The sequence below is a fragment of the Frieseomelitta varia genome, unplaced genomic scaffold (genome assembly GCF_011392965.1).
Source record: "Frieseomelitta varia isolate USP_RPSP 00005682 unplaced genomic scaffold, Fvar_1.2 scaffold_35, whole genome shotgun sequence".
Taxonomy (NCBI): domain Eukaryota; kingdom Metazoa; phylum Arthropoda; class Insecta; order Hymenoptera; family Apidae; genus Frieseomelitta; species Frieseomelitta varia.
In genome coordinates this window covers 221,101-247,425 of record NW_025110090.1, presented here as the reverse complement: position 1 = coordinate 247,425, position 26,325 = coordinate 221,101, and the positions used below count along the sequence as shown (strand labels likewise).

Genomic DNA, 26,325 nt, shown 5'->3' with positions numbered 1-26,325 from the left:
GAACTTGATACGCTATACACACACCAGCACATTCGCTAGTTTATTTATTATCCACTTATTAAACCAAAAAAAAAAAAAAAAAAAAATGGCCAGATTCGTCAGTTACGAAAAGGTGTAAAGAGTTAGCGCGATAATGGATTTCTCACGATGGATCAGCGCCGGCTGAAGAAAATGAAGGGAAAATAGAGGCGATGAAAAATGCATATACGTGGGTGTTACTTGTTGGCAGGTGTACAAACGGCGGTCCCGCGACATGGAAACGGAAACCGACGAGGATTTATTGCAGTTTCCGGCCGGCGGCTCTCTGGACGCCAGCAGCGGATCGTTATCGAGCGTGTCTCTGTCGGACAAGAGCATGTCGACGGACAACGTCGAGGAATACTTCGGGGATGTGCCGTTCGCAGGTAAACAGCAACGCACGCTTGGCTGCACCGCATGACGCTTCTTTCTGCCCACGTGTACATGCATAATCGTTGTGTTACGTCTTTGTTTCTTCTTATTTTGACCGTCTGCCTGACGACGATCGCCACCCAGGCAATCGTCATCCCCGGGGGAAACCGATGACACATCACTAACTCATAAATATAATCTATATACATAAACGCCAGTATCATCGAAATGCGTATCTCGATTGACGAAGGTTGAAACCTCGTTGGCTCGCTTGCGATGAAAATGATTTGGCAATTGGGCCCTTCATCCGAGGAGCTCCGATTTTCCTTCGCCGATTCGGTCCTTTCTTTCTGTTCGCTAGGAACATTGAAAATTCTTCGGACTCTAGTATGTCCACGAAGTGTTAATAACATCAGCGAGCCTACCTGTTGCACGAAATTATTGTCCTCACGATCTTGATTCGACGAATTCGCGGGTTCGTCTGCAACTTCCTTCACAATCTTGTGATCTTGTAATAATTTATAGAGTCTCGCTGATAATATTAACTGCGTCGCAACGATGATTCTCGTACGAAAATAAATTTGTAACTTCCGATTCGTCGAGCGTTCTACGTATCGGGGCGAACTTTGTTCGCGATTGTTGTTTCAACGTCGATGGATCAATTGTATTTACACCGTGCTTTTGTTTCCACGATTTTCCGTGTACTGTACGGTGGAGCAACAACAACAGGACTTTTCGAATGTCGTAACTTTTTCATTTTTTTCTTTTTTCTTTTCTCTTTTTTCTTTCTTTTTTTTTTTTGGTCATGTAACATGGCGATATCCGGAAGGTTCGATCTTTAGTGTTTTACCGGTTTTGTGAACCGCCCATTGTGCCCGCCGTTTTTATCTTCTCCCATCTTTCTTTTCCCCTCCTCTACTTTTCGTTTTGTATTTGTGCACTGTCGCGCGTTGTCGTATTTTCGCATTCCGTATCGATTTATCGAACGCTGAGCTAATATTTCCATTTGGTTGGTGGTTGTTTGCGATGCGCGCTGCGAACACGATGACGTCAGCCTGAGCAAACGTGTCAACGCGTAAGGACAAACCGTGAAGGATGTATCACACGTGGAAGGATTTTTCGTCGGATCGCACACACTTGTTTTTTCTTTTTTTCTTTTCTGTAAAAAAGACGAATCGTCTTAACACCCACGCTGCTACCAAATTTCATTTTCTCTCTCTCCCCCTCAAAAAAGCAGTGTATCTGATACTTTCTGATCGAAGATGTAAGGACCCGCCTGAATCTAATCTGAAACTACCCTCTGGCAGAATTGGCGCAACGCAGATTAACCCTTTGCCGCTCACGTTTTAAATACCAGAGCACAACCGCGATAATCGCGTTTTTAAGCAAAGTATTTAAATTTTTTTAAATGTCAGAGCTATTATTTATGGAATAAACAATAAGCAAAATGTGCAGTAATGTTTGTTTAAGCAAAACACAATCTCCATGCCTATGACTCAGTCTGGATCTCTGCTGATAGTGTTATGTCTTTCAACGCATTGAGTTACAGCGCGTGTTGGAGGAGCGTTTTAGAGCGTTTAGTCAGGCACCATTAAATATCGAGCGTTCTGGAGCATTAGGGACGGCAAAGGTTTAACAGTAACGGAATTTACACGAAGAACGAATCTTCCGGATTTTGTCAGTAAAAACAAGAGAGAAACTTTTTAGGGATCGTGCCTAAAAAGAATTGTAGAAGGCGAGGATTTCACGGGTCGGAGAGTGCAATCCGTCGCTATCGACTTTCGAAAAGGCACAAACGAACGAGTTTTAATATTAAGACCTCGACTGTTTCTTCGACGAAAAAGATGAAAAACAAAAAGAAAGAAAAACAGAAGGAACAGAAACGTCAGTTCAGAACGAGACTGCTGGAACCTCGATTTCAATATTCGAACGAACACCGAGAGCATAGTTCTGGCAGTCGGTTTAAGCATCCCCTACGAGGACAGAACACAGATTTCGACTCGTTTCAAGTCGTTGAAGAGAGAGAGAGAGAGAGAGAGTGTGTGTGTGTGTGTGTGTGTGTGTCGAGTCGATAAATAGATTGCAGTATCCGTGTTAAATGTAGTTTTTGAAAGGCGGTTCCGTGCTGAGTGTGAGAGAGTTGCCGCGAAACGAACCAGCCGATACCGGAAGTCGTCGTGCTTTACGCTGGTGAACGGTGGACAAAAGGCGCGACCGATAACGTATAAATTACTGGATACTCTTGCAATCTCTTGCTACGTGCAATTAGTGCCCGAATAGTTCCTTGGATTGTTTTAACGTCAGTTGGTTCACTGTGATGTATAGACGGGTGTATAGAGGGTGTCGCGAGAGAGGAGATCTCGGAATTTGGAAGCGTGCGTCGAAAAGGGATAGAATCTGTTCTTTCTTTTTTTTTTTTTTTATAATAAAAATAGGGAAGGTAAGAGTAAAGAGCGTTCGATTTAGCGTTTTGGATAATTTGATTATTCGTAGTTCAAGAGTAATTTTTATACGTAGCGTTAATTCTTACGTTCGTCTACTTTCGTCTAATTTCGTAAACTGTGTTTTAGCTCATAGCATCCGCTTCCCATTTTCGTTGAAATTAGCAGATCTTTTTTAGTTTCTCCTCGAAGTATAGAGGATCGCATTTCGCTTTGACAGAAAGCTTTCGTGGGAGATCTCTAGCGGAAGACGCAGCTTTCACGTGAGTTCGTAAAACGATGCGATCAATGATTGCACAATTTCGAAAATTTCCCGCTAAAACCTTGGCAAAATTCCAGAACTCAACAAGCAGTCGATGTAAATTTGTTCAAAGTTCGGCACCTCTTCCCTTCTTTGAAATATGGTATGTGAAATTTTTTTTAATACCCTCTGTACAATACCACGGTGCTTCCAAACGATTCTGCAAACTTCCAGTCTCTCACCACCACCCTGTATATACAAACCGTTGCGCGTACTACGTGTGCGACACATTTGTATAAAAAGAAAATTTACGGCGTTTATTAAACATCGAATGTTTTATCGATCGTTTTCTAAATAGAGTGTAGGTTACACTTTCCATGTATTTGTCGGAATACATCGGCAACACTACTGTGTAAATACACTGCCCATCTCGTACGGATGCCGATGTATTTATAGAGATACGATACACAGTATAATCGCAAAATCCTAGTTGCGTATTTTAAATCGTAGTTGTACACGTTCTACAGATCGTACGTGTATCTCGCAGTGGTCATTTGTCGCTTTTCTTTCACGTTCTTTTTCCTTTTAATTGGAAACTGTAACGAGTGTGTAACAACTCGACGAAAGTAGAGGTCGAGTTTTAAATCCACGCGAGAGAAATGATACGAAGTGAGAATCCTCTTTGAAAGAGGTTTCCAGAGTTTGAAAACATCTTTGGAATCTCAGTTTCCCCTGTGTGAAAGAGAAACGTCGTCGTTGTAGATGGTAAATTTTGCAGATAAGTGAAAGTATTTCATCGACAAATGGACGCTACAATAGATACAATTGACGTTCGCGAAACGTGTCACGTTCGTTAGTTGGAAAGTCGTGGATAGATTTCTTCTCGATGTTTCTGTTTTTCTTTTTCTTTTCAACGTTAGTGCTAAGCTTGAAGTGTCCTGTTTGCGAAGTCATATTTCACCTGTTTTACCGTAGACACATATTTTTTTCTATTATCAACTGTTTAAAAAAGAGCTAAGCAATTATCAATTTATTACCATTAAATTGAATGCAGAGATTTTTAATAATAAAAATATCGAAATAAAGAGTTCTCGATATATATATATTTTTTTTTTACATATTTATTCATCGAGAGTGAAAATTATCCACGATCCACTTTTAGATGTATGTACTTATTGTCGAGACATCGTAGGTTAAGAATTTGTCACACAAAATTCTATTATATCTTCTGATATAATGATACACATACATAGTTTACGTTGTGATTGATTTTTATGTTTTATTTTGTGCTGAACGCTTTTCGTCTAGTTATTGTAATCGCTCGAACGAGTGCACATAAGAGAGAAGCATATCCTTACAATTAGTTAGAGATACACACACACACATATATATATATATATATTATACTTAGACGTAGGGTGGTAAAAGTATAGATTAGAAAAGTATAACCATATATGCGATTATAGTGCGTTATATCGATATCGTTTGGTGTGCTACAATAAACGTAATGCTGCTGTGTAATGCGATGTCTTGAATTATTTTTTTCGTCGCTTTCGTACATCCATCCGAGCTTTCGTCATTTATCTCTCGTCGTTCCCTTTCGTTATCTTTCTTCGCCGCGTCCAATCCCGTTGATGAGCTTGCTTTTCCGGCTCTCGTTGTCGTTTCTCACCTCTAACGTTTCATCAACGTTGATCGAGCAAACGCTTTGATCGAAATCGCGTTCAAGATTTTCGTCCGCGCTCGATTAACGAAACGAATACGCGATCGACTCGAGAACGAAAAAGCGAGCGAATCTCGGTAAACGCGTCGATTATTTCTTACTTTCTTGTCGCGTGTTGACGACGCTTGTCCTCCTTTTTTCGATTGGCTCTCAACCGGACGAAGAACGACTCGGTTTGGATCGAGAGACGCGACGCCGAGAAGATCGAGATGCGTTACAGTATATAGAATCTTTGCGACGTGTGATGTTCTTAGCTGTCTGATATTGTTGTTGCCGTGTTACGTGCGTGAAAAAAGAAAAAAAAAAAAAAGAAAAAAAAGAAAAACTGCATGCGAGTGAATTATCGGCGAAATTGCACCGGCGAGATTATTGCGTCTCGAGCGCGGTTTTCCCTGGTTTTCTTTTCTCGTCCTCTGTATGTAGAGAAAATGGCCTAACACGACGTTCACGATTATTTCCCACTGTCCGTCAGATGGTCCACGGTAAGTTGCCAATTTGTACATAAATTACTACGTTTATTCTTCTTTTTTATTATTATTAATAATCGTCGTCGTCGTCACTTCGATATAATTGCAACCGCTTCGAATTGTCATGTATATTCTCTTCTCTGTCTAATTTTATATGTACATACACTGGACTCTCTCTGTAAATATCGGCAGCGCATCCATTTTTTTTCGCGAACGATTTTCTTCCAGTTTCGAGGTTTCTCGCCGTTAACCGAAAAGACGATGCATCGATCTAATCTAATATGCACTTGCTCGCACATGCATGCGCGTTTTACTGGCCGTCTCATTTTTTATCACGACGACCCGGTAATTATGCAACCGCGATTATGCCGTGCCCGAATCGCGTTACGATTTATCGACAGTGTGCTCTGTCGCGTTTCGTATCGCGCGATTACGCTGTATATCCTGTCACGCTTCAGTATCAAACCGAGTTAATGGGCTTGCGTCTAATATTAGTCCTAACAATCTCTCCGAGCGGAAATCGTTTAATTTCTTGCAATACTTTCGTACGAGCAGTGATTCAATGATTCTTTGAACGAGCTGCGGTGAATATCGTTCAAAGTTCAAAGTGTTTCAAAGAGCTTGAGAATTCCTTTTTTTAATTTTTACACTCGACTTACGACAACGGGGAACGCAAGCGCGTTGATTTCGGATTTCGCTTTGAACTGTTCAAACGAGATTCAGTCTCAGCTCTGATATTTTTCTCCGGAAAGATAAGTCTCCGACGGTTCGACGAGATGTTATTTAAATATTTAAACGACGTTCGTTTTGTCACAGATTTGCTACAAATTTGATTAAATTATAATCGTAACCATCGAATTTCATTACGATCTTGATCGAATTTCAACGTGTTTGCGTAGAAAATATTCTTATGAATATTGGGATACGTTTTGATAAATATTGTTTAAATATTCGTGACGTTCGTTTTATCACAGATTTGTTTCAAATTTGATTAAAATATAATCGTAACAATTGAATTTCATTACGATCTTGATCGAATTTCAACGGGTTTACGTAGAAAATATTCCTATGAGTGTTGAGATACATTTTGATAAATATTGTTTAAATATTCGTGACGTTCATTTTGTCATAGATTTATTTTAATATATACATTTATATTTATTATATATTGTAACATGTTACATATATATTTGATCAAAATATAATCGAGTTTTACGATCTTGATCGAATTTCAACGCTTTGCATAAAAAGTGTTCCTACGAGTGTTTCGATAGATATTATTTAAATATTCGTGATGTTCGTTTTATCACAGATTTGTTTCAAATTTGATCAAAATATCAATCGTAACAATGGAATTTCAACGTGTTTACGTAGAAAATATTCCTATGAGTATCGAGATACATTTTGATAAATATTATTTAAATATTCGCGACGTTCATTTTGTCACAGACTTACTTTAATATATTATATATATTTATATTATATTACATATATATTTGATCAAAGTATAATCGTAACAATCGAGTTTCATTACGATCAACGCTTTGCATAAAAAGTGTTCCTACGAATGTTAAGATGTTTCGATAGATGTTATTTAAATATCCGTGACGTTAATTTTATCACAGATTTGTTTCAAAATTTGATCGAGCTACGAACTTGATCGAATTTCAACGCCTCGTATAAAAAGCGATTGAGATATTTTCGCGAGCAAGCGTCGATTTCGTCAGGTCGACGACAAAATTTTCCGATTTCCCACTTTCTCCCCGTGGTTACGCAACGCGATTCCCGCGGGTGCAGGGGGCATAGTTCTCCCCTTGGCGTACGCGCGACGTGAGAGAGCGAGCATAATGTCGTAATCTAATTGCACGCGTCGCTTTCCAAGCGACGAACGAATGGGAAAGTGGAGCAAGGTGAAATTCAACCAACGACACGCGTCCTTTTATATTATTAGCCTCTTAATTATTTTCATTCGCGCGTTGCGCAACGTGCGGTAATATCGCAACGTAGAACGCGAACGAGACTTAAGGCGATTGCAATTGAAATCCTCTCGAACGAGCCAGCTTCCGGTCAACGAACGTCGTTGCCTTCTTTCCTTGATAATGAATTTCTTAATCACGGCAATAGCGTTGCAACCGTGGGACTCGGTTGTAGGCTTAAATTGATGGCCGCGTAAATAATTTTTTTTAGAGTTGGTTTGCATTGTATATTTTGTTCTTGCGTCTTCTCGTCCGCTTACGTTCGCGTCTCCAGTGAATTTAATCCCTTGTCTTTCGATTCTCTTCACTAAGTCTTCAGTAAATTGTACATCATGTCAGATGTAGAGTCTTGGAAACATTAGGCACAGAAAAGAAGAGAAAGCTGTTGTATAAAATGCGACGCCAAACGCTTTGTTATGGAACTATGAACAAATATTGTATCTGTGAAACGTATAAATAGCGCAACACATTTTTCATTAGAGTACGTAGACAGCGATGTGGTCACAATAATTTCGTAGTGCGGTAAAAAGTAATTTTTAATTCCACCAAAAAGCTTGAGATCAGTGAACAATAAAATTAATAACAGTATAAAGTTCACAACAGTATAAAATTAATTTTAACAGCATAAAGAAGAATTTTGCCAAGTATTGATAAAATTACGTTTTTAATTCTTTGTGCTGATCTGAAGTTACGTCTGTTGGATAAATCTTTTGTTTTGAAGTGTTCCGTGAGTAAAAATCAAATGGTAAAGAGAAATGCGTAGCTGTTTATATTATACACGTATAATATTTGTTTATAACAAGACAAACTTTATATAACATTTTATGTTTCTTCTTTTTACACGTAGATCGGAACATCCTGTATAATCTGCGTTTATTAACCTTCAGTACAAAGAATTGAATTTGAAAGTTCAAATTCCATAGTCCATAGTGCTACAATCTTGCTTTTCTTCTTTCAAATCGAAACTATAATTCCTACCGCGAGTACTACAAAACAAAGGATTGACGAATTCATCGGTTCAATCATTTTTATTGATGACGCTTGTCTCACAGGAGCGTTGCGTTTAAAGTTATTTTGAAATCTTAGAAAAAGCACCTGAGCTCTATCATTTACTGTCACGTATGATCTACCTCAACGTGCATCATCCACGATAAAAGACAAACATTTCAAGATACTTTTCTACCATCAACGCCTCGCATAAAAGCGATTGAGATATTTTCGCGAGCAAGCGTCGATTTCGTCAAGTCGACGACAAAATTTTCCGATTTCCCACTTTCTCCCCGTGGTTACGCAACGCGATTCCCGCGGATGCAGGGGGCATAGTTCTCCCCCTGGCGTACGCGCGACGTGAGAGAGCGAGCATAATGTCGTAATCTAATGTGAATTGCATTTTTTACCCATGATAAAAAAAGAAAACAAATTTGACAACCATCCCCGTGCTTTATATTGAATGATTCGGATCTTAACTTCGTGAGAGCGAATGAAACAAGGGGTCCATCCGAGTTTTTTAGTTACGCTTTCGTAATCACCGGGGCATGATTATCGTGTACCGGCAGCAGTTTCATCGCGTTTCTGGGGCAATAATTCATCGCCGGCAGAGAAACTATCGGTTTGTACATTAACGCAATATCTGCAGATAGCCGGCGTGTCGCTCTAAATCAACAGACGAGCCAGAGTCTGTCTTATCGACGGCGTGAGTTACGCGGGTACGCGTCGTTTTTACTGATAACAGATGCACGCGTGCATCTATTGCGCATACTCGACAAGAGGTCTGCTTGTCCCAGGTTCGGGACTTTTGATAACAATCACCTTTATCTGTGTGTAAGTTTCGCTCGGATCTCGTAAAGAGTTGTTTTAGACGTTCAGAGTCGTGTACTGTGTTGACAGAGCCTAGAAAAAACAAACAGAATGTTTCATTTTTTCGGGAAATGATGTTATGTTAAATGGTACTTGTCGGTGGACAAGTCATTCATAGAATAGAAGTTCATTGACGTTTCCTTCTGCTAATGATCTTTTGTTCGTGCAATAAAAAGCATTGGGCAAGAATTCAACGATTAAAGCATAAAATTTTCGTCAGATTAAAGTTAAAAAAAAAACCTTAAAGTACAAATTACAAATTATACAATGCAATGGTGTACACAAGTTTTTATCTATACATACAGATCTCTAAAAATACACCGTTTTACGTCAGTAATTACAAATTGATTATTTCGACCATTGTGGTAGAGCTGGTGTATTGATCAAAATTTGATCCAAATAAATAAAGTCCATGTGAGTTCTAATACACGATCTGTATAATTAAGATTAATTTAAAATTAAAAAAAAAAAAAATAGAAAAACTTGTAATGCAATGGAGTACACGAGCTTTTCTCTGAAAATACACAGATAATTTTACATCAATAATTATACATTGGCCATTTGGACCACTCTGGTAGTTCTAGTGTATTGAAAATGTTTCATTAAAATAGAGTCCGCGTGAATTCCAATTATATAACCTATATAAGGTTAAAATCAGTATTTTGCATTCCTTGATTATAGTAGAGAATATTGAAAGGAAGGAAAGTCCTGTAAGTTCTATATTTAGTTTATCTATTTGCATTACGAAAACCACCAACGGTCAACCCAATATTCAAAGTTTCTAGTTACGTGCCACGGTAAATACAAAAAAAAAAAAAAAAGAGCAATAAAAACTAGTTATCCGTATAGATCGGACCTGGAATTCGGCTTGCAATTTTCGACTTGCAAAAAAAGTGTTCCGACTCGATGTTAACACGTCAAACAACCGTTGTTAACAGTTGTACGGCGTAGTGCATCAAGAAGAAACGGAATCTCTGTCGCTCGAACGGGATCTAAATCCGGGCCTTCCGTTTCCCGCTCTATCAATTGAGCTGTGCACGTAGCTGATAGATTCTTCCTTCCTAATTCCAAGCGCCGTTGTTAGGATCTAACGGAAGCTCTTGAGATTTCATTGAAATATTCGCTCGAAATCTGTGCCACCTCTGAAAACATCTTTCGAGGAATTTACTGTTTATTCTAAAATAAATTCTCTCGAAATTATGATATTCATTTCCTTCCAAATAAGAAAGGGGAGGAAATTTTAATTGTTTGTTGGAAATTTTATTCAGAAACGGAAGCTCTTGAGATTTCACTGAAATATTCTCTCGAAATCTATGCCTTCGACGAATTTACTGTTTATTCTAAAATAAATTCTCCCGAAATTACGATGTTAATTTCTTTCCAAACAAAAAAGGGGGGAAATTCTAGTTGTGTGTTGGAAATTTTATTCAGAAACGGAAGCTCTTAAGATTTCACTGAAGTATTCGCTCGAAATCTATGCCTCTAGAAAACTCCTTCGATGAATTTGCTGTTTATTCTAAGGAATAGTTCTCGAAATGTATTAACTTCCCTCTAAAAAAGAGAATTGGATGAATTGTCTGCTGGAAATTTTATTCAGAAACGGAAGCTCTTGAGATTTTCACTGAAATATTCACTCCAGATTTACATCTCTAGAAATCTCTCAGTTTCAATAAAGAGCGATTGCCGTTTCCTTTCTGAGTTCTCGAAACATATTAAAACTTTCTTCCTAAAACAAAAAAAAAAGGAGAGAATAACTGCCTGCTGGAAATTTTACTCAGAAACTCATACTCGCGATAATCTTCTAATTTTACGGAAAAGAGTAATTGTCACCTAATGCAAACCACAAAGCTATGGCGGTATTAAAACGCAGTAAACAGCAATCTCTGCATCGTCGAAAAGACACAGAGGCGAGACGAACAACTCTGCAACGGACACTGAGAGAGAGTATATTTCAATGGCAACGGGAACGAGCGTGGAAACGGGGCTGATCCGCGGCAGGCGAGCAAGATGAATTCCCTAGTCGGCGCGACGCCTGCAGCTGCACGTTGTCACGTAATTCGGCTCGGTTAACGTCACTCGTCCGATTTGGCAGCAACGTCCGCGCGAACGTTAATATGCCGGCTACAATAAGGCAAACCGCATCACGACATCCGGTGGAATACGGTACGCGTTACGGCGCGCAGGCACGCGCGGTTCCCAAAGGGATAACTCGACCGTTTCGTCGTCGTTGCTCGCCTGTATGTCACTCCGAAGCCGGTGGAAAAAAAAACCGTGGTCGAACGAACGCAATCGACTTTCTAATCACCGGGCCCCGCTGTCTCTTTCTTTTTTTTTTTCTTCTTCGTTTTTTTTCTTTTTCGCTGGAATTTCGGACCATCGCGTCGCCACGTTCGTTTATTGGATACTGGCGTATGTAGTTCGCGTTCATTGTTACCGACACCTCTGACGAGGAGAAATTTTGCACCTGATGGTACACACACCCGGTAATAAAATTGTTCTCCCACTTTCTTCTTCCTCCCGTTCTCGTCAGTACTCGCTCTTCTTTTTTTGCTGACAACGAGTCAAATGAACCCTTGGTCGATCGGGTTTGGACAGGTGTTTATAAGGTAGCCGGCTTGTTTCCGCGAGTGAATAAATTTCCGATTAGGTGATTGGGGGAAGAGGGAATCGGTTCGTTTAAAATCATGCTTACAATTTAGATCCGGATCACAGGTTTTGAGGAATAAATTTATCTTCGACGGGGTTTGTTTCAACCCGTGAAGACCGACGTTTGTGTCAATACTATTCTTTCTTGATTCAACTTTGTTCGTATTCTAAATTCTATTGAATCTAACTTCTATTTCAGATCACTTTATATAGAGTTTTAGAATTTTTTAATATTTAATAAAATATTAATTTTAATATTTATTTAATATTAATATTATATAATATTAATTTTAATATTTAATAGAATTTTTTAATATTAAGGCTATGAAATTGAAGTATATACACTTGCTATACTTACTATATAGTTTTATATACTTATAATAATATTTATAATATAATATAATATAATAATATAGTATTATAGTATATAGTTTCATATACTTATAATAATAAATATATAAAATTGTAATAAATTAATGAGTTCTTAATGGGTTAAGAGGCTGAATATCTAAATAAAAGAGTCGTAATTTTTAAAATCTCTTATTCTTTCCGATAATACAGTGACACATTACAATTAAATTTTAGAAAAATTGACTGGTTAATTTCAAAGTTGTGCATTGCGTGTATTTCTGAGAGAGCTCAGCTCTCAATTTTTTGCAATAAATAACAGGCTATCCGATAATATCAGAATCACACGTTTCAGGGCAGCAATATCCTGTCACTTCATTATCACTCGCGGTGACTAGTTTTTACACGAGAAAAACGAAAATATAGTTAATGCACGCGAGAATGTGGATATGTTTCACCATGTCCAACAGTGAAATGCATTGAAAGCACGTTTCGAAGCACGTAGCGCGACTGCCGGAGGCGAGACGCGAGAGGACAGGACAACGTCTCGTTTGACAAATGATACGGTGTGTCTTATCGCTATTTATCTCCTCAACCGTACAACCGACAATCTCTCACCATCTTCGAACAAATCAGTATTCAGTTTACGTTCCAGCAGCTCGCGCGAGAGAACCTCCCGGTAGCGTGTAGAATTCTCTCTTCTCGATATTTTTCTCCATTCCTTTTCACCGGAGCGTTCGGCGTGAGAAATTATTGGCAATCTCAGTAAGTGAAAAGTATCATTCTCTCTGAGAGTGAATGAAATTCATCTTTCACGGGATACATAAAGATTCTTACCTTTTAACCCTTTGCGCTGGCAACTGGTTCGCGGACCATAACGAGTGACCGAACCGTATACAATAATTTGTCGTTCTCTTTTTCTTCTGAACTCGTGTCGGTACGATATCACTGGACAGAAATTATTAAGAGGTAACAAACTTATCATTTGTTTTGCCTGGGTCCCATTTAAATATACTTAAAACTGAGGGAACGTTGCAATTTTGGGAGAAAAAAATTCTCGACGTGCGTGGCACGTTATTCTAGCGCAAAAGGTTAACCACTTGCGCTGGCAACTGATTGCGGACCGTAACGAGTGACCGAACTGTCTTTCTTTTCCTTTTGAACTTGTCGGTACGATATCACTGGACAGAAATTATTAAAAAGTAACAAACTTATCATTTGTTTTGCCTGGGTCGCATTTAAATATACTTAAAACTGAGGGAACGTTGCAATTTTGGGAGAAAAAAATTCTCGACGTGCGTGGCACGTTATTCTAGCGCAAAAGGTTAACCACTTGCGCTGGCAACTGATTGCGGACCGTAACGAGTGACCGAACTGTCTTTCTTTTCCTTTTGAACTCGTCGGTACGATATCACTGGACAGAAATGATTAAAAAGTAACAAATTTATCATTTGTTTTGTCTGAGTCACATTTAAATATACTTAACACTGAGGAAACGTTGCAATTTTGGGAGAAAAAAATTCTCGACGTGCGTGGCACGTCGTTCCAGCGCAAGAGGTTAACCACTTGCGCTGGCAACTGATTGCGGACCATAACGAGTCTTTCTTTTCCTTTTGAACTCGTGTCGGTACGATATCACTGGACAGAAATTATTGAGAAGTAATAAACTTATCATTTGTTTTGCTTGGGTCACATTTAAATATACTCGAAAACTGAGGGAAACACGACAATTTTGGAACAGAAAATTCTCGACGTTCCAGCGCAAGAGGTTAATTAAATAAAGTTCCTATCTTTCAACGGAGATAAGTCAAGCGTATCTCTCGGTTTAATAAAATTTAGATAAAGTGCAACGTCGACACGAGGAAAAGAATAACAATCGCTCTTACAAAAGGAAACTATCTTTGTTGAACGGTGTGCTGACCAGATGACAGAAATTTCGTGCAACGATCTCTCGTCGAGCGGGATGGAAAAAAAGCGCGAGGTTCGTCGAACGACAAGTCGCAACGTAGGGAACCGGAATTTACTTTCAATGGGCTGGTTAACTTCCCATTGTGTTCCGTTTATGACCGTGACGGAAAAGTACGTAGCTCTTTGTTGTTGGCCGGAAGAACGCGGAAATCCGTGCTCGAAATCGACAATCGTTAAAATCCGGATTGTCCTGCAGAATCGTCCCATCATTCTCTTCGTGCTCCGCGAACGGAATCGCGAGTTTCGAGTTCGTTTTCAAACGTACATCATTTCTTTTTTATTTTGTTATAGCACTCGTACAAATCGTTATATCGTTGTTTCATATGCCGTGATATATATTCTTTTGTATCGGTATCGCTCCTCGGTTAATATTACCTAACGTTGCGGAATTATTTTCGAAATTTCTTGGAATCTATTGGAGATCGTTCTACTCGTTTTGCGTTCCGAAGTCTAAATTCGTCTACATTCCAGGCAGCCTAGCAACTAAGGGCCGAAGTCGTCTTCGCTAAATAGTGTTCGAAAACCACGTTCTTGGTACATATGTACATAGTTTGTCACAGTCACTGGCAATTTACGTTGCCTCACGTTGCACACGCTAGATCGGTGATTCGTTCTCCCCTTTTGTGGGCACCGAAATATTCTCATTGTCAAGTGTCGAGACATTTATACACGTGGGCGTTTTTCGATCAAATTAAATTCATAGAATTCACTTTGATTTCTTTGTTAATAATGTAATATAAACAATCTTCGTTATCGAGCAACACGTGGTTCGAACGACGGACACTGATATGTTATCACACGTGCTGTTCCCTTCTAAATACACAAATTCCTCCTCTCCCAAAAAAAGACAGGGAAAAAAGACATGATTGACTGTCGTGAAACGTAATCTTTCACTAAAAAAGAAAAAAAACCCCAGCGAGTTACAGCCACGTAGTCGATCGTCTCGATTTTTTCAGTTTCCTCGCGAGACTTTGGAGAATTTTTAATCAACGAGTTTCGAACTTCGTCGCGAAAATTAATTTTCAACGGCGATAAGCACGTAATCGCGCCAATTACGAAGATACTAACAATTATCTACGGATTATCCGGCTGGTTTGGTGGGACACGATGGAAAAAATGTCGCGTAGAAGAGAAAAAAAACGCAACGACGACGGTATCGCGCGTGACTCACGCCTCGTAGCTTTATGCATTCCTCCGCGATGTCATAATCTCGCTCCCGCTTCGGAGCTTCTTCCCTCTCTTCGTAGGAGAACCTTCGATCTCGTTTTACGTGTGTGTTTTTTGTTTGCGCTCGTTCCGTTCCACTAATCGTCTATTGGGAACGAGGAAAAGAGAGGAAGAAAAAACAGAAAAATAATTTGTGATTTATCGTGCACGAACGGCAAGAGGGACTGTAGGGAAAAATGTTACGAGGTAGCAAACGTAGTAAACTCTGAGTTGAGTTCTGTTACGTGAAACTACGTTCGCACGATTGCTGAAAAGGCACGAACAATTTGTGACACGATTAATTTTACTGAAATTCTATCAGTGTTTTCTTACGTGTTAACGTAATTCCTGGTGAGAAAGTATCTCGAAATGAAGCGTATTATTCTCTCGATAAGTTGTTTTCTACCTACTATACTGTTTTAATTTATACCGAATGGGAACGAAATTTTTCGTCCACGATCTTGGAAACGTAACGAGAAGACGGAGGATTATGTGAATTATCAAATAACGGCGTAGCACAGCTGTCGATTCTAAATTTTTAAATTTAAAATTAAATAAATTGTAGATGTACCGTCTCCAATAGTCCACTTAAGAGTCAACTTTCGTCTGCAACCTTGGAAAATAGGATTATGTGCGTTTTTGCAATAACGACGTCAACACATGGTACAGCTACCAATTTTAAACTTAGATGGGATTAAATATATTTCTCCCAAAATCAGTTTCGTTAAAATCCTCGACTTTATTTTCATCTATAGAATTTTTCACGTAAGGGTTAAAGAATTTTCGTCGGTAACTTTGGATTACGTGAATCTTCAAATTATAACATCAACGCATAGCACAACTACCAATTTTAAACTTAAACTGTAACATGTCCAATAATCCACTTAAGGGTTAAATATATTTTTCCTAAAATCACAATTTCGTTATCCTCGATTTTATTTTCATCTATAGAATCTCCCACTTAAGAATTTTCGTTTGTGACCTTGGATTACCTGAATCTTCAAATTATGACATCAACGCATAGTACAACTACCAATTTTAAACTTAAACTGTAACATGTCCAATAATCCACTTAAGGGTTAAATATATTTTTCCTAAAATCACAGTTCCGTTATCCTCGATTTTATTTTCATCTATAGAATCTTCCACTTAAGAATTTTCATTTGTGACCTTGGATTACGTGAATCTTCAAATAACGACATCAACGCATAGTACAGCTACCAATTTTAAACTTAAACTGTAACATGTCCAATAATCCACTTAAGGGTTAAATATATTTTTCCTAAAATCACAATTTCGTTATACTCGACTTTATTTTCATCTATAGAATCTCCCATGCCTCGATCTATGACCCGCGGACCTATGCCAGGTTCTCCAAAATCGCAACGTCTTCACGTTCGAAATCCACCATCGAATTCGAAGAGGAGACGAAGTGTCAGTTTCTCACTTTCGCAGGTGTAAATTAGCGATCGTTCATTTTTCGCGGGCGTCTATTGATCCTGACAAAGACGGAAGCTAAGAGCCGGAGCCTTGGCTCACACGCGGCGCGCATTTTAATCGCGCGACGTACCGTTTTCCACCGCGGCGGAATGGATTAGTCATGACCTCCGAGAAGTTTCGCAGAAAGCCGGAGTAACGAACCCGGTCGTAACGTTCGCTCTTCCAGATGAGTGACGCGTTCTTACCAGAGTCGCGTGCTTCTCCATCGCAGGACAACGTTGTCCCGCGCGTTCCTCTTCTCGTTTCGTTAACCGGTTCGATGGTTAATAATTTACTTCGATCGTGAGAATAATCAACGGACGGGCTTTGCTTCGCTCCAGCAGGTCGTTGACCGATTTAGTGTCTTCGACTGTAATCACTTGTTGCTCCGGACGCCCCGACGAGATGTTTTTCTGGGATGTTTCTTGGATAATTTTCGGTATGTATCGCCATACGTAGTGATAAATAAATTAATGGTGTTAAAATTGCTACATACGTACATATGTATTTTTCTGTGCATAGTTTTCATTTTTTTATTTACCTCTGCCGTAATATTTACATTTTTATTTTCCTCTGTCGTAATATTTACATTCTTTTAGCGGTTGTAAAAGTCAGATTATAGAACAAATTTTCAGGACCTGGAACTTTGCAGGCTCCTCCGCGTTGTACAACGACGTACGATATTTTGCAAGAAATACCGAAATATCGAATTTGACCCTATAAAAGTTCAATTGTCGAGAACAATAGTGGTCGATCGATACAATTATCGACAATCTTGTCACTATGCATAGTAATGGATAAATTATTAACCATCGAGATACTCTGGACAAGAGTTGAGTTCGCGACAGTTACTAGCTTAATACGAATCAAAGGGCCGCAATAATTTTTTTTTTTTGCGAGAAATTTGATTGTCGAAATTTCGTGTACGTGTTCTCTGTTTAATGTATAACACACTTTGTTATGCAACACGTGGATTCGGCTTAAGCAAACGTTAAGTTTAGTTAGTAACTACTGTAAATACCGTATACACGATATTGGGTACACGAGTATTCTATTGTCAATTTGAATTTGCATCGTTCCAAAGATACAAATTGTTGAAAAATTTATAATTTACACATATATAAATATTATTACATTATTAATATTATTTTTTAAAAAAGTCCAAGTTTATAAGTGTGGTGCTTCTCTGAATTCAAACTGATTCAAGCTTCCTCGATTTTAGAAACAAATCATCGACGTGAAATTGCAATTCCCTCCATAGTCCTCGGCTATTTTCGCTTATACATTAAACGCGAGCCTGTTCAGGTACGAGGTAATTACACAGCACGCAATGCGCGAACGTGCGCAACTTTCAGCCTCGAAAATGTGTCTTCTATTCATTAACATGACAATGCTCGACCCTGGTCAGCTGAAGCGAGCCATGTGTGCAAGCGCGTTCCACGCGAGTGTAGCCTCATTGTCTGTTTCGTGCCATTCAATTCTTTCTCAGGGTCGTCCCCGTGTTTTTCAGGACCTGGAACTTTGCAGGCTCCTCTGCGTTGTACAACGACGTACAATATTTTGCTAAAAATACCGAGATATCGAGTTTGACTCTGGCTCGATGAAAGTTCAATTGTGAAAAGAACTCGCCCAAGTTAGTGCTCACGTAGACACATACCCACACATAGTGAAAAGGAAAACTCTTGTTTCCTTCTACATGTTTGTAACAACACAACAAAACCGTGAAACGGTGTAGATTTCGTAATCTCCAGAAGCTCGTTCTGGCCCATTCCTAACCCATTCCCAAGAACGTATTCACGAATTCCTCGATCCAAAACTGGATCGCTCCGCATACCAGAATCGAATTCAGCGGGCAAAAAGAGAGATTGATGTACCCGGCGACGAAACGTCCGTGACATCCTCTACCAAGGGAACGTAATCGCCGAGGCGTCAATCACCGATTTTCGTGAGATTTGACATAATTCGTAAAGATAGTCCTCAAACATATTGGAGGTTTGATACATGTTTTGTCAAATATCTCGGAAAATTATTGAAGATGAAGTTTTCGTGTAAATCGATGAAATTAATGTTTCTTTTTTTTTTTAAACGACGAATTTAACGGTGTACGCCATTTTGCGAAAAATGTCATTTAACCCCTTGGGCCGGCAAACTGGTTCGCGGACCATAACGAGTGACCGAACCGTATGCAATAATTCGTCGCTTTCTCTTTGACAATAACTCGTCCGTGTGATATCGCTGGATAGAAATTATCGAGAAGTAACAAACTTACCCATTTGTTTCGCCTGGATTACGTTTGAAAATATACTTAAAACTGAGAAAATGTTGCAATTTGGAACAAAAAAAAATTCTCGACGTGCGCAAAATTTAAAAAAACCGTACGGTTTCTCCAAGTAAATGTCAGTACATCTCCTTGAAATATTTGTTTACGAAAGATATAACTAGATATTACGAATAAATCAGAATTTTGATTTTTTGCGTTTAAAGAAAATTTATCAATTCAAATCTTTATCTATTAAAATCTAATAATTTATCTATCAAAATCTTTCTCGTTGCAACGCTACACCTTTACTTTTACCAATGAAAAAATTGTCTTTTTTTCTCCTTAGTAGAGCTAGCAACAGTAGCTAGTACATACGCATACAATTCGGTCGCGGGTCCCAGCGAGCTCTAGTCCCATCTCTGGGGTCATCTTTCCACGAGGGCAACACGCACCAGGCTCGTACACACGAGTCGGGCGACTTTCCACGCGTCTTCGTTGCTCCTCAACCAGAGTCGTTCTGCCTCTCCCGTTCCTTTCTTCGCTGTCCGGCTGGCGAGTTGCGGGTGGCGACGACTGGACCTCTTGCCCTTCTCCTCGCGCTACTCCTACTCGAACACGCTGCCACCACCACCAAACGTTGCGAACGTTCCTCGTGGACCTAACACGTTCGAATTAGTCGTCTCGTTAAGCAGCCTCGTGGCGCGTCGCCGATCAACTCCGTCTTCGCTCGTCCGTGTTCCGCCTCTCTTGGATCTCGCCGAGTGATCTTTGTTCGTTCGACGAACAACAGCGAGAAACATCGCGACCCAGTCACAGTTTCGTCGCGTGTTCCTCGTGATTCGCGCCGATTCACCATTCAGGATCCTCCGGTCCTGGAATCGAACTTGATGATGGGCCTACCTGCGCGAACCTCGCTCGCTCGGTAGACCGGTTTTGTCCTTCCAACCGGAATCCGTCCTCCCGCGTCTGCGCTCGATTCCAGACTTTGGCACACGAAAATTGGGAAAATCGGTGCACTTGTGTCGGAACGCGAGCTAGATCGTGTGGCCAGGCCGACAGAATCGGAGACGAGAACTGTTCTAAACTGTTGGAACTGTCGAATTGTTGATCCAACCTTGACTTGACCTGGATTGCGCGACATTTATATATTATACAATTCTCTTTCACAACTCGATCGAACAGCTGATGTTCGACCAACCATCGGCAAAGAGATCGTTGATTCTTCCGGCGGAGGGACGGTCGAAATCGGTCGGAAACGCGGTGGTTGACTCACGGGTGTCACAGGTAGGCTGGTGGAGGCAGCGCGAGGTCACGTGCCTCGAGTCGAAGGAGGATCGATCGCGAACGGCTGGAATCGGCCGTCAGTGTGCGGCGGGACGAAGATCGATCGAGGCAGGTGGATCATCGCGCGCGGCTCTCACGGCCAGGGCGTGTCGCTCGTGTTCGGGAAACGGTGGTTTTCGTTTCGGTTTCGCCGTGGCCAAGCTGAGAACCGCTCGCTCCGTGGGATTACAGGCGTCACTGTCCAACGCTGGCTTGGCGTCAAATTGCCTGGCGCTAAAATTCTAATCTATAACCGGGAGTGTCGCTGTCAGTGTTCGCCGAGTTCCCCCTTAAACTCGAACGTTATCGCGTTGATTTATTATCGTCACGTTTTTATTATGCACGGCGACGATCGCAGCAAGACCCGAAGAAGAAAAGTGTAGAAACCTAAGTTAGAAGATAGTGTAGAAACGAGGATTATTGGCGCTTTTATTTGGTTCTCTAGAACCGTACTGAGAAAAAAAGTGAACACGCTTGTGCACGTTTTTATTCCTCGCTTCCAAACAAAAGGTAATCAGCTACTCGATGTCTCTGTTTTCTACACACGCGTTTGCTTCTCGTTCCGAAATAAAAGATCTCTCTGTTTACTGTGTACGATCGACAAATTATCAACATTAGCACATTTATTATCGCCACGTTTTATTATGCACGGCGACGATCGCAGCAAGATCCGAAAAAGAAAAGTGTAGAAACCGAAGTTAAAAGATAGCGTAGAAACGAGGATTATTGGCGCTTTTATTTGGTTCTCTAGAACCGTACTGACAAGTGAGTTTTATTCCTGGCAAAAGATAATCAGCACTCGATGTCTCTGTTTTCTACACACGCGTTTGCTTCTCGTTCCGAAATAAAATAAAAGATCTCTCTGTTTACTATGTACGATCGACAAATTATCAACATTAGCACATTCTACGTTAGTCGGCATTTCATCGACAAGAATTACCGAGAATCAACCTTTGTGATTCGAACAAACATCGCGTAAAACTGCTGGGAGCGGCGAGCATCGAAATTACGCCCCGCTAGACGCCAGTTGCTCGTCGCGTTATCTCGCAGCAGACGGTCGAAATCGAGCCACAAAGTCTCTGTGTGCATGTGTACGTGCGTGCGTGTGTACACAGGCATGTATGCGCCCGCGTACGGGTGCAACAGCTGCGTAGAAATTTTTACAAAATGACACACGCACGTGTCGAGAACACGGCACGGAGGGGTCTAGGTTTTCCAAAAGTCAGCAAATTACCGACCGGTCGTGAAAGCGTGGCTGCCATTGTTCCAAGTACAGTACATACGTACGCACAGCGTACAGATCGTGTCCTGCGAGCAGGGAAAGAGGTATGTACAAACATACATCTGGCCATCAGGCGGACGCTAGCTGTTTGATAACGTTGAACTTTTCTCGCTCTTGTTACATGCCCTTGTGTTCTTGCACTCACACACGCGCAACACCGAAGGGAATCCTGCGTGGCACAAGTTCCTGGCGTACCTGGCAAAAACCCGTGATACTTGTTGCTCGTCGCGTGGCCTGATGTAATAATAGTTCGTCCACGTTTCGTTCTCGTTGCGTCACGTTCGAGGACGAGCCGACTCCCGATATTGCTCGCGGGGACGCATTGCATTTCGTGCGAACAGAGATACGGGGGGAATTTACAGAAGGAATTAACGTGTGTCGAGACGGACAGATAAATTTGTCGAGACGTTTCTGCGGAGATATTGCGCGTTTCGTTGACGTATTGAACGTAGACCGAGGTAGTTTTCGACGAACTGTCCCAAAATGCCGCGCGTAATACCAGGAATGGGCTTGCAGTTTTTAAATATGTAAAAATTACGTATCTTTCAGAGATTTCAGCTTGAAATTTTATTCGTCGTTGCAACAAACGTTGAAATTAGAAAATACACTGTATAACAAAAAGATAACTTTATTCTTAAAGTTAAAATTAAGACGGAAAAGTTGAGCAGAGACTTCGGTGGTATTGCACGGCGTAGAATTTTTTCAATATGTAAAAATTACGTATCTTTTAGAGATTTTAGCTTGAAATTTTATTCATAACAAAATTCACTATAACAAAAAAAAAAAAAAAAAAAAAAAATAGCTTCATTAAAAATATACGAAAATGACAGAAAAGTTGAACAAAAACTTTTGTAGAATTATCGATAGTATTGCACAGTGTAGAATTTTGTAAAAATTATATATCACTTAGCTTTTATTTATCATTCACGGCGCAGCGTTTGAGAAACATATAAAAATTATCTAGCTTCCAGCTTATTAAAAGATAAATTGCTCTTTCGACAGGCAAAATAGGCGAAGGTCGTAAAAAAAAGACAAACGAGAGATTATCGATATCATTTGAATCTGCGATCGAGATTTCATCAAACGCGAGTGCTCGTTGATTGCTTGATTAAAACCTGTTGTACCATTCTCACAAGGCTCGTTCGTACAATCCGTACGTGTTTCTTGTAGCTTCAGTTTTTATAGCTTCCACTTGACTCGCTCTTCTGCCTTCCGTTTTTTACATCGAGAAAGGATAGCTATCTCGAACCGTGGCCGAGCACAGGCTACCTGTGAAACCGCGTTCTTTCTTCGAAACTCGAAACGCATTCTTTCAGAGAAAACATTGACGCAAAGCGAGTCTAAGATATTTCCATCGCGCTGAATTATACACCGTGAGGCGACAAAAAGCGTCTTCGCTTCGTCTTGAACGGCGTTGACTTTTAAATCGAAGCAAAATGCGCCTTCTATTAATAAGTAAGAGTGTCTCACTTAGAGTGCTTTCGATCGGAAATCATCAATCCGTACAGTACGTATGTATCATGCATCGAAAATTGAAGCATCGAGTAGATTCACTCGAGGCTGAATGTTACTGTATCTAAAACTAGAATTTTGTTGGATATTTCATAGGCGTGAAATGTATAGCTTAGTTTTAACGATTTAAATAGGATTTTTTTTTCGTAGAATATAGTCTATTGTATTGTAAAGTTTCTGTATTTTGTTAACTTCAATGTCTCTGATGATTTTGTGCCCTAATCGTTGATCTTGGTGTTTCTTAATTATGTTATATATTTAATTATATATCGTATATTATATATAATTCATATGTTTAATTATATATTATATATAATTTATATGTTTAATTATATGTTACATATAGTTTACATATTTAATTATATATTATATTATAAATAATTATTACATATTATTATATATATTACATTATATTATATATTAATTAAATATATATGCCTGTATATGCAATTTAATTTAATCGAAAAAAATTGAAGAACGAGGGTGGATTGCTGTGAAACCACACGGAAATTTTTATTTTTATTTCGAGAATGTAAAGTAACACCGACTCTCTGTTAAAAATTTACGTCCGCCACGTCTTGACCAAAGTTTCACACTTGTGCGCCATATCTGTTAATTTTTTCCCACCGCTGTCTGATTGAACGCCGACGATTCAGCTGTACTGTGTCACCGTTCCGTTTTATTTGCACTGTTGCCTCGTTCCACGGATTAACGAAGAAGCATTTAACATTAGAAACTCATTAGGAGCACGATGGTGTGTGATAGGGTCATCTTAGAAATCGTGTTGTCCGGCCCGCGGCTATTTCCGTCCAGCGATCCAGATATTTTTAGGAGCGATTCTATGTTTGGCCGTGGCCACGGGCCTCTTGCCTCGTCTGTTATGTTATAATCCAGCCCCGAAATATATAGCGGACATCTGGGCAAATATACAGTCCGATCTTACCGAGCGCCGCCGACCAACAACAATCGACTCGCGATCGAGACCGCTTTTGCTCCGTTTTTAAACGGTTTTCGATCGGCGAGAGGAAACATCCTTTCACGGTGCAACGTTGTTCACGCGTGTTTCCTTTATTCCACCGGTTTCGAACGTCTCATCGTCGAGTCCTCGCGTACACTCTGCGTGTGTCTCGATTTGTCGGATCTTTTAAAAAAATTGTCCAGCGGTCAAGATGGAGGAGAGGAGGATTTTGGTCCGCGATCGAGGTGCGACGTTATGTTTATTAGAGATTTCTAGTGCTGTGTTTTGCGTTACAAGGGGCATTTCGCGATAAGAAGTTGTGAATTGACACGATCGAAATACACATTGGATATCTGGACGTTTAAACTGTTACAGTTTCGCAAAGCAGAATCAGAGAACGATGAATTTTAAAACAACGCCGTTCGTTTTGTTCTGAGGTTTGTTTTGGTAGTTTTTATGTCACGCAACGGATGAAACACGAAGACGCTTATAATTAATTATTGTAAGTGTTATAAATATAAAAGTATTAATATTAATTATTGTAAGTGTTATAAATTGTCACAGTATGTAAAAATGTTAACAGACTCTTTTTCGTGACTAAATTTACAGTGGATTTGAAGATCGAAGCCTAAAACTTGATGCACGATTGTGTTTTCACTATTTCATCGAACTTGAATATCAGACTTAGACGACGAAAATTAAAAAATCGTAACACATTCGTCGTTGTTCCGTTTTCACCTGATATTCAATGATGATATTGAATAAAATTGTGAAAAAAGATCGGCGACGAAAAACAGTTTCCAATATTTTTACACACTGTGATAATTTGTAGTATTTTCGAGAAGAAGAGCGTCCTTCACTTCTCCACCATTTTACGTGATGTAGAAACAAGTTGGAACAAAATAATAAACGACACATTTTTAAAGCAGAGGCTTCAAGCTTTGAAGTGAATTCAAATTTATCGCTGTACAATCTTTTAACGAAATTGTTTAAATATTTACTGTACAAATATCAATGTGAGCAAATGATGCGTATTTAGATCAAAGTCAAAAAAAAAGACTATCAAGTCCAAAGAGTTGAGTAAACTTAGCAATCTAAAAGAATGAAAGTCTTCCAACAGACACTACAACACGTGCGACGTATGTGGATTCGAAGCAGATCTCGCGTCGATTGATGTTCCGTTGATCAAATAAACTAGAAATTATTAAATGAAATAGAAATTAAACAAATCACGTTATCGGTCTGGCTGGTAGTTCCATAAATGAACGGTACGAGTTCTATAAAACCCACGATTAGTGGAATTTTGTTCGAGCGAACGCAAACGTGACGAGTTGAACGCTGCGCGATAATCGGTCGAAACTGTTCAAGGTTGCACTGGAGCGTCAATCGTTGGACTGGTTGCAATTCTGGTCGCGTGTTCCGGTCTGTGTTAACAGTCGTTCCCATCGGGGCGACGGCCTTCTTCGAAGCGATTTCGCGCGATTATGCTTTTCAATGCCGGTAGTATTTAATTATGCGCTCGAGCCGAGATTCGCCGAGAGCTCGGGACGCACAGCCGATTCCCATTACCGTGCAGATGTAAATGACCGTGAATTCCTGGTATGTTAATGCACGCACGTTGCTCGATAAACGCCGGTGCGGTTCGGGCCGGTGATAAACCGGCCGTTTCGCGGAGAGATAAACACAGAGATAAACGGCGATAAACCGTTAAAACGGGAATTCCGTCGCAGCAAGGATTGAAACGTTAGAAATCACGAAGGCGCGATAAGAACAGTTGAAGTCTTCTCCCTCTGTCACGTGCGTTGGAACTGTGCTGCGTGTCGCGTTTAATCACGCGGGACAAAAGTTACTACACGTGTTGTGCATTCTTTCTTATTTATTTATTCGCCACTGTCACGATCGAACATTTCTATTACTGGAAATTATATTTATTATAAATTTGTACGTTCTTTTTCCGTTTATTACCATATTCGCAAATTACTATAAATTTGTAAGTTCTTTTTTCACGCAATTAAATTTTCCACGAATTCTTAGACATTCTATTTATTTTTTGTTCTCTTTTTGAATTTGTTCTTTTTTCAAATTTTGCTCTTTTGTTAAATTTATGACACGTACGTGCTTCAGTGTTGGCTTGTCAAATTAAAAATCTTCACACGCATTTTCTGCATCCCTTGAGTAGACTAGAAATTTAGAGAATTTGCAACGAGATAAAGATTAAATCCCACAATGGTTCCTCAAATATATCACA

General features: G+C 39.8%; 1 protein-coding gene across 2 annotated transcripts in view; it reads left to right on the top strand.

The window, feature by feature from the left end:
* LOC122530637 (ankyrin repeat and SAM domain-containing protein 1A-like) overlaps positions 1 to 26,325 on the top strand; it is a 105,116-nt gene that overhangs the window by 44,977 nt on the left and 33,814 nt on the right. For both annotated transcript variants that reach the window (XR_006307062.1, XM_043657759.1), the window contains exon 10: positions 230 to 404. Coding sequence is in view for 1 of the 2 variants with exons in the window: in XM_043657759.1 (XP_043513694.1) it covers positions 230 to 404 (175 nt within the window). In the remaining variant the exon portion in view is untranslated. The remainder of the gene's footprint in view (positions 1 to 229; positions 405 to 26,325) is intronic.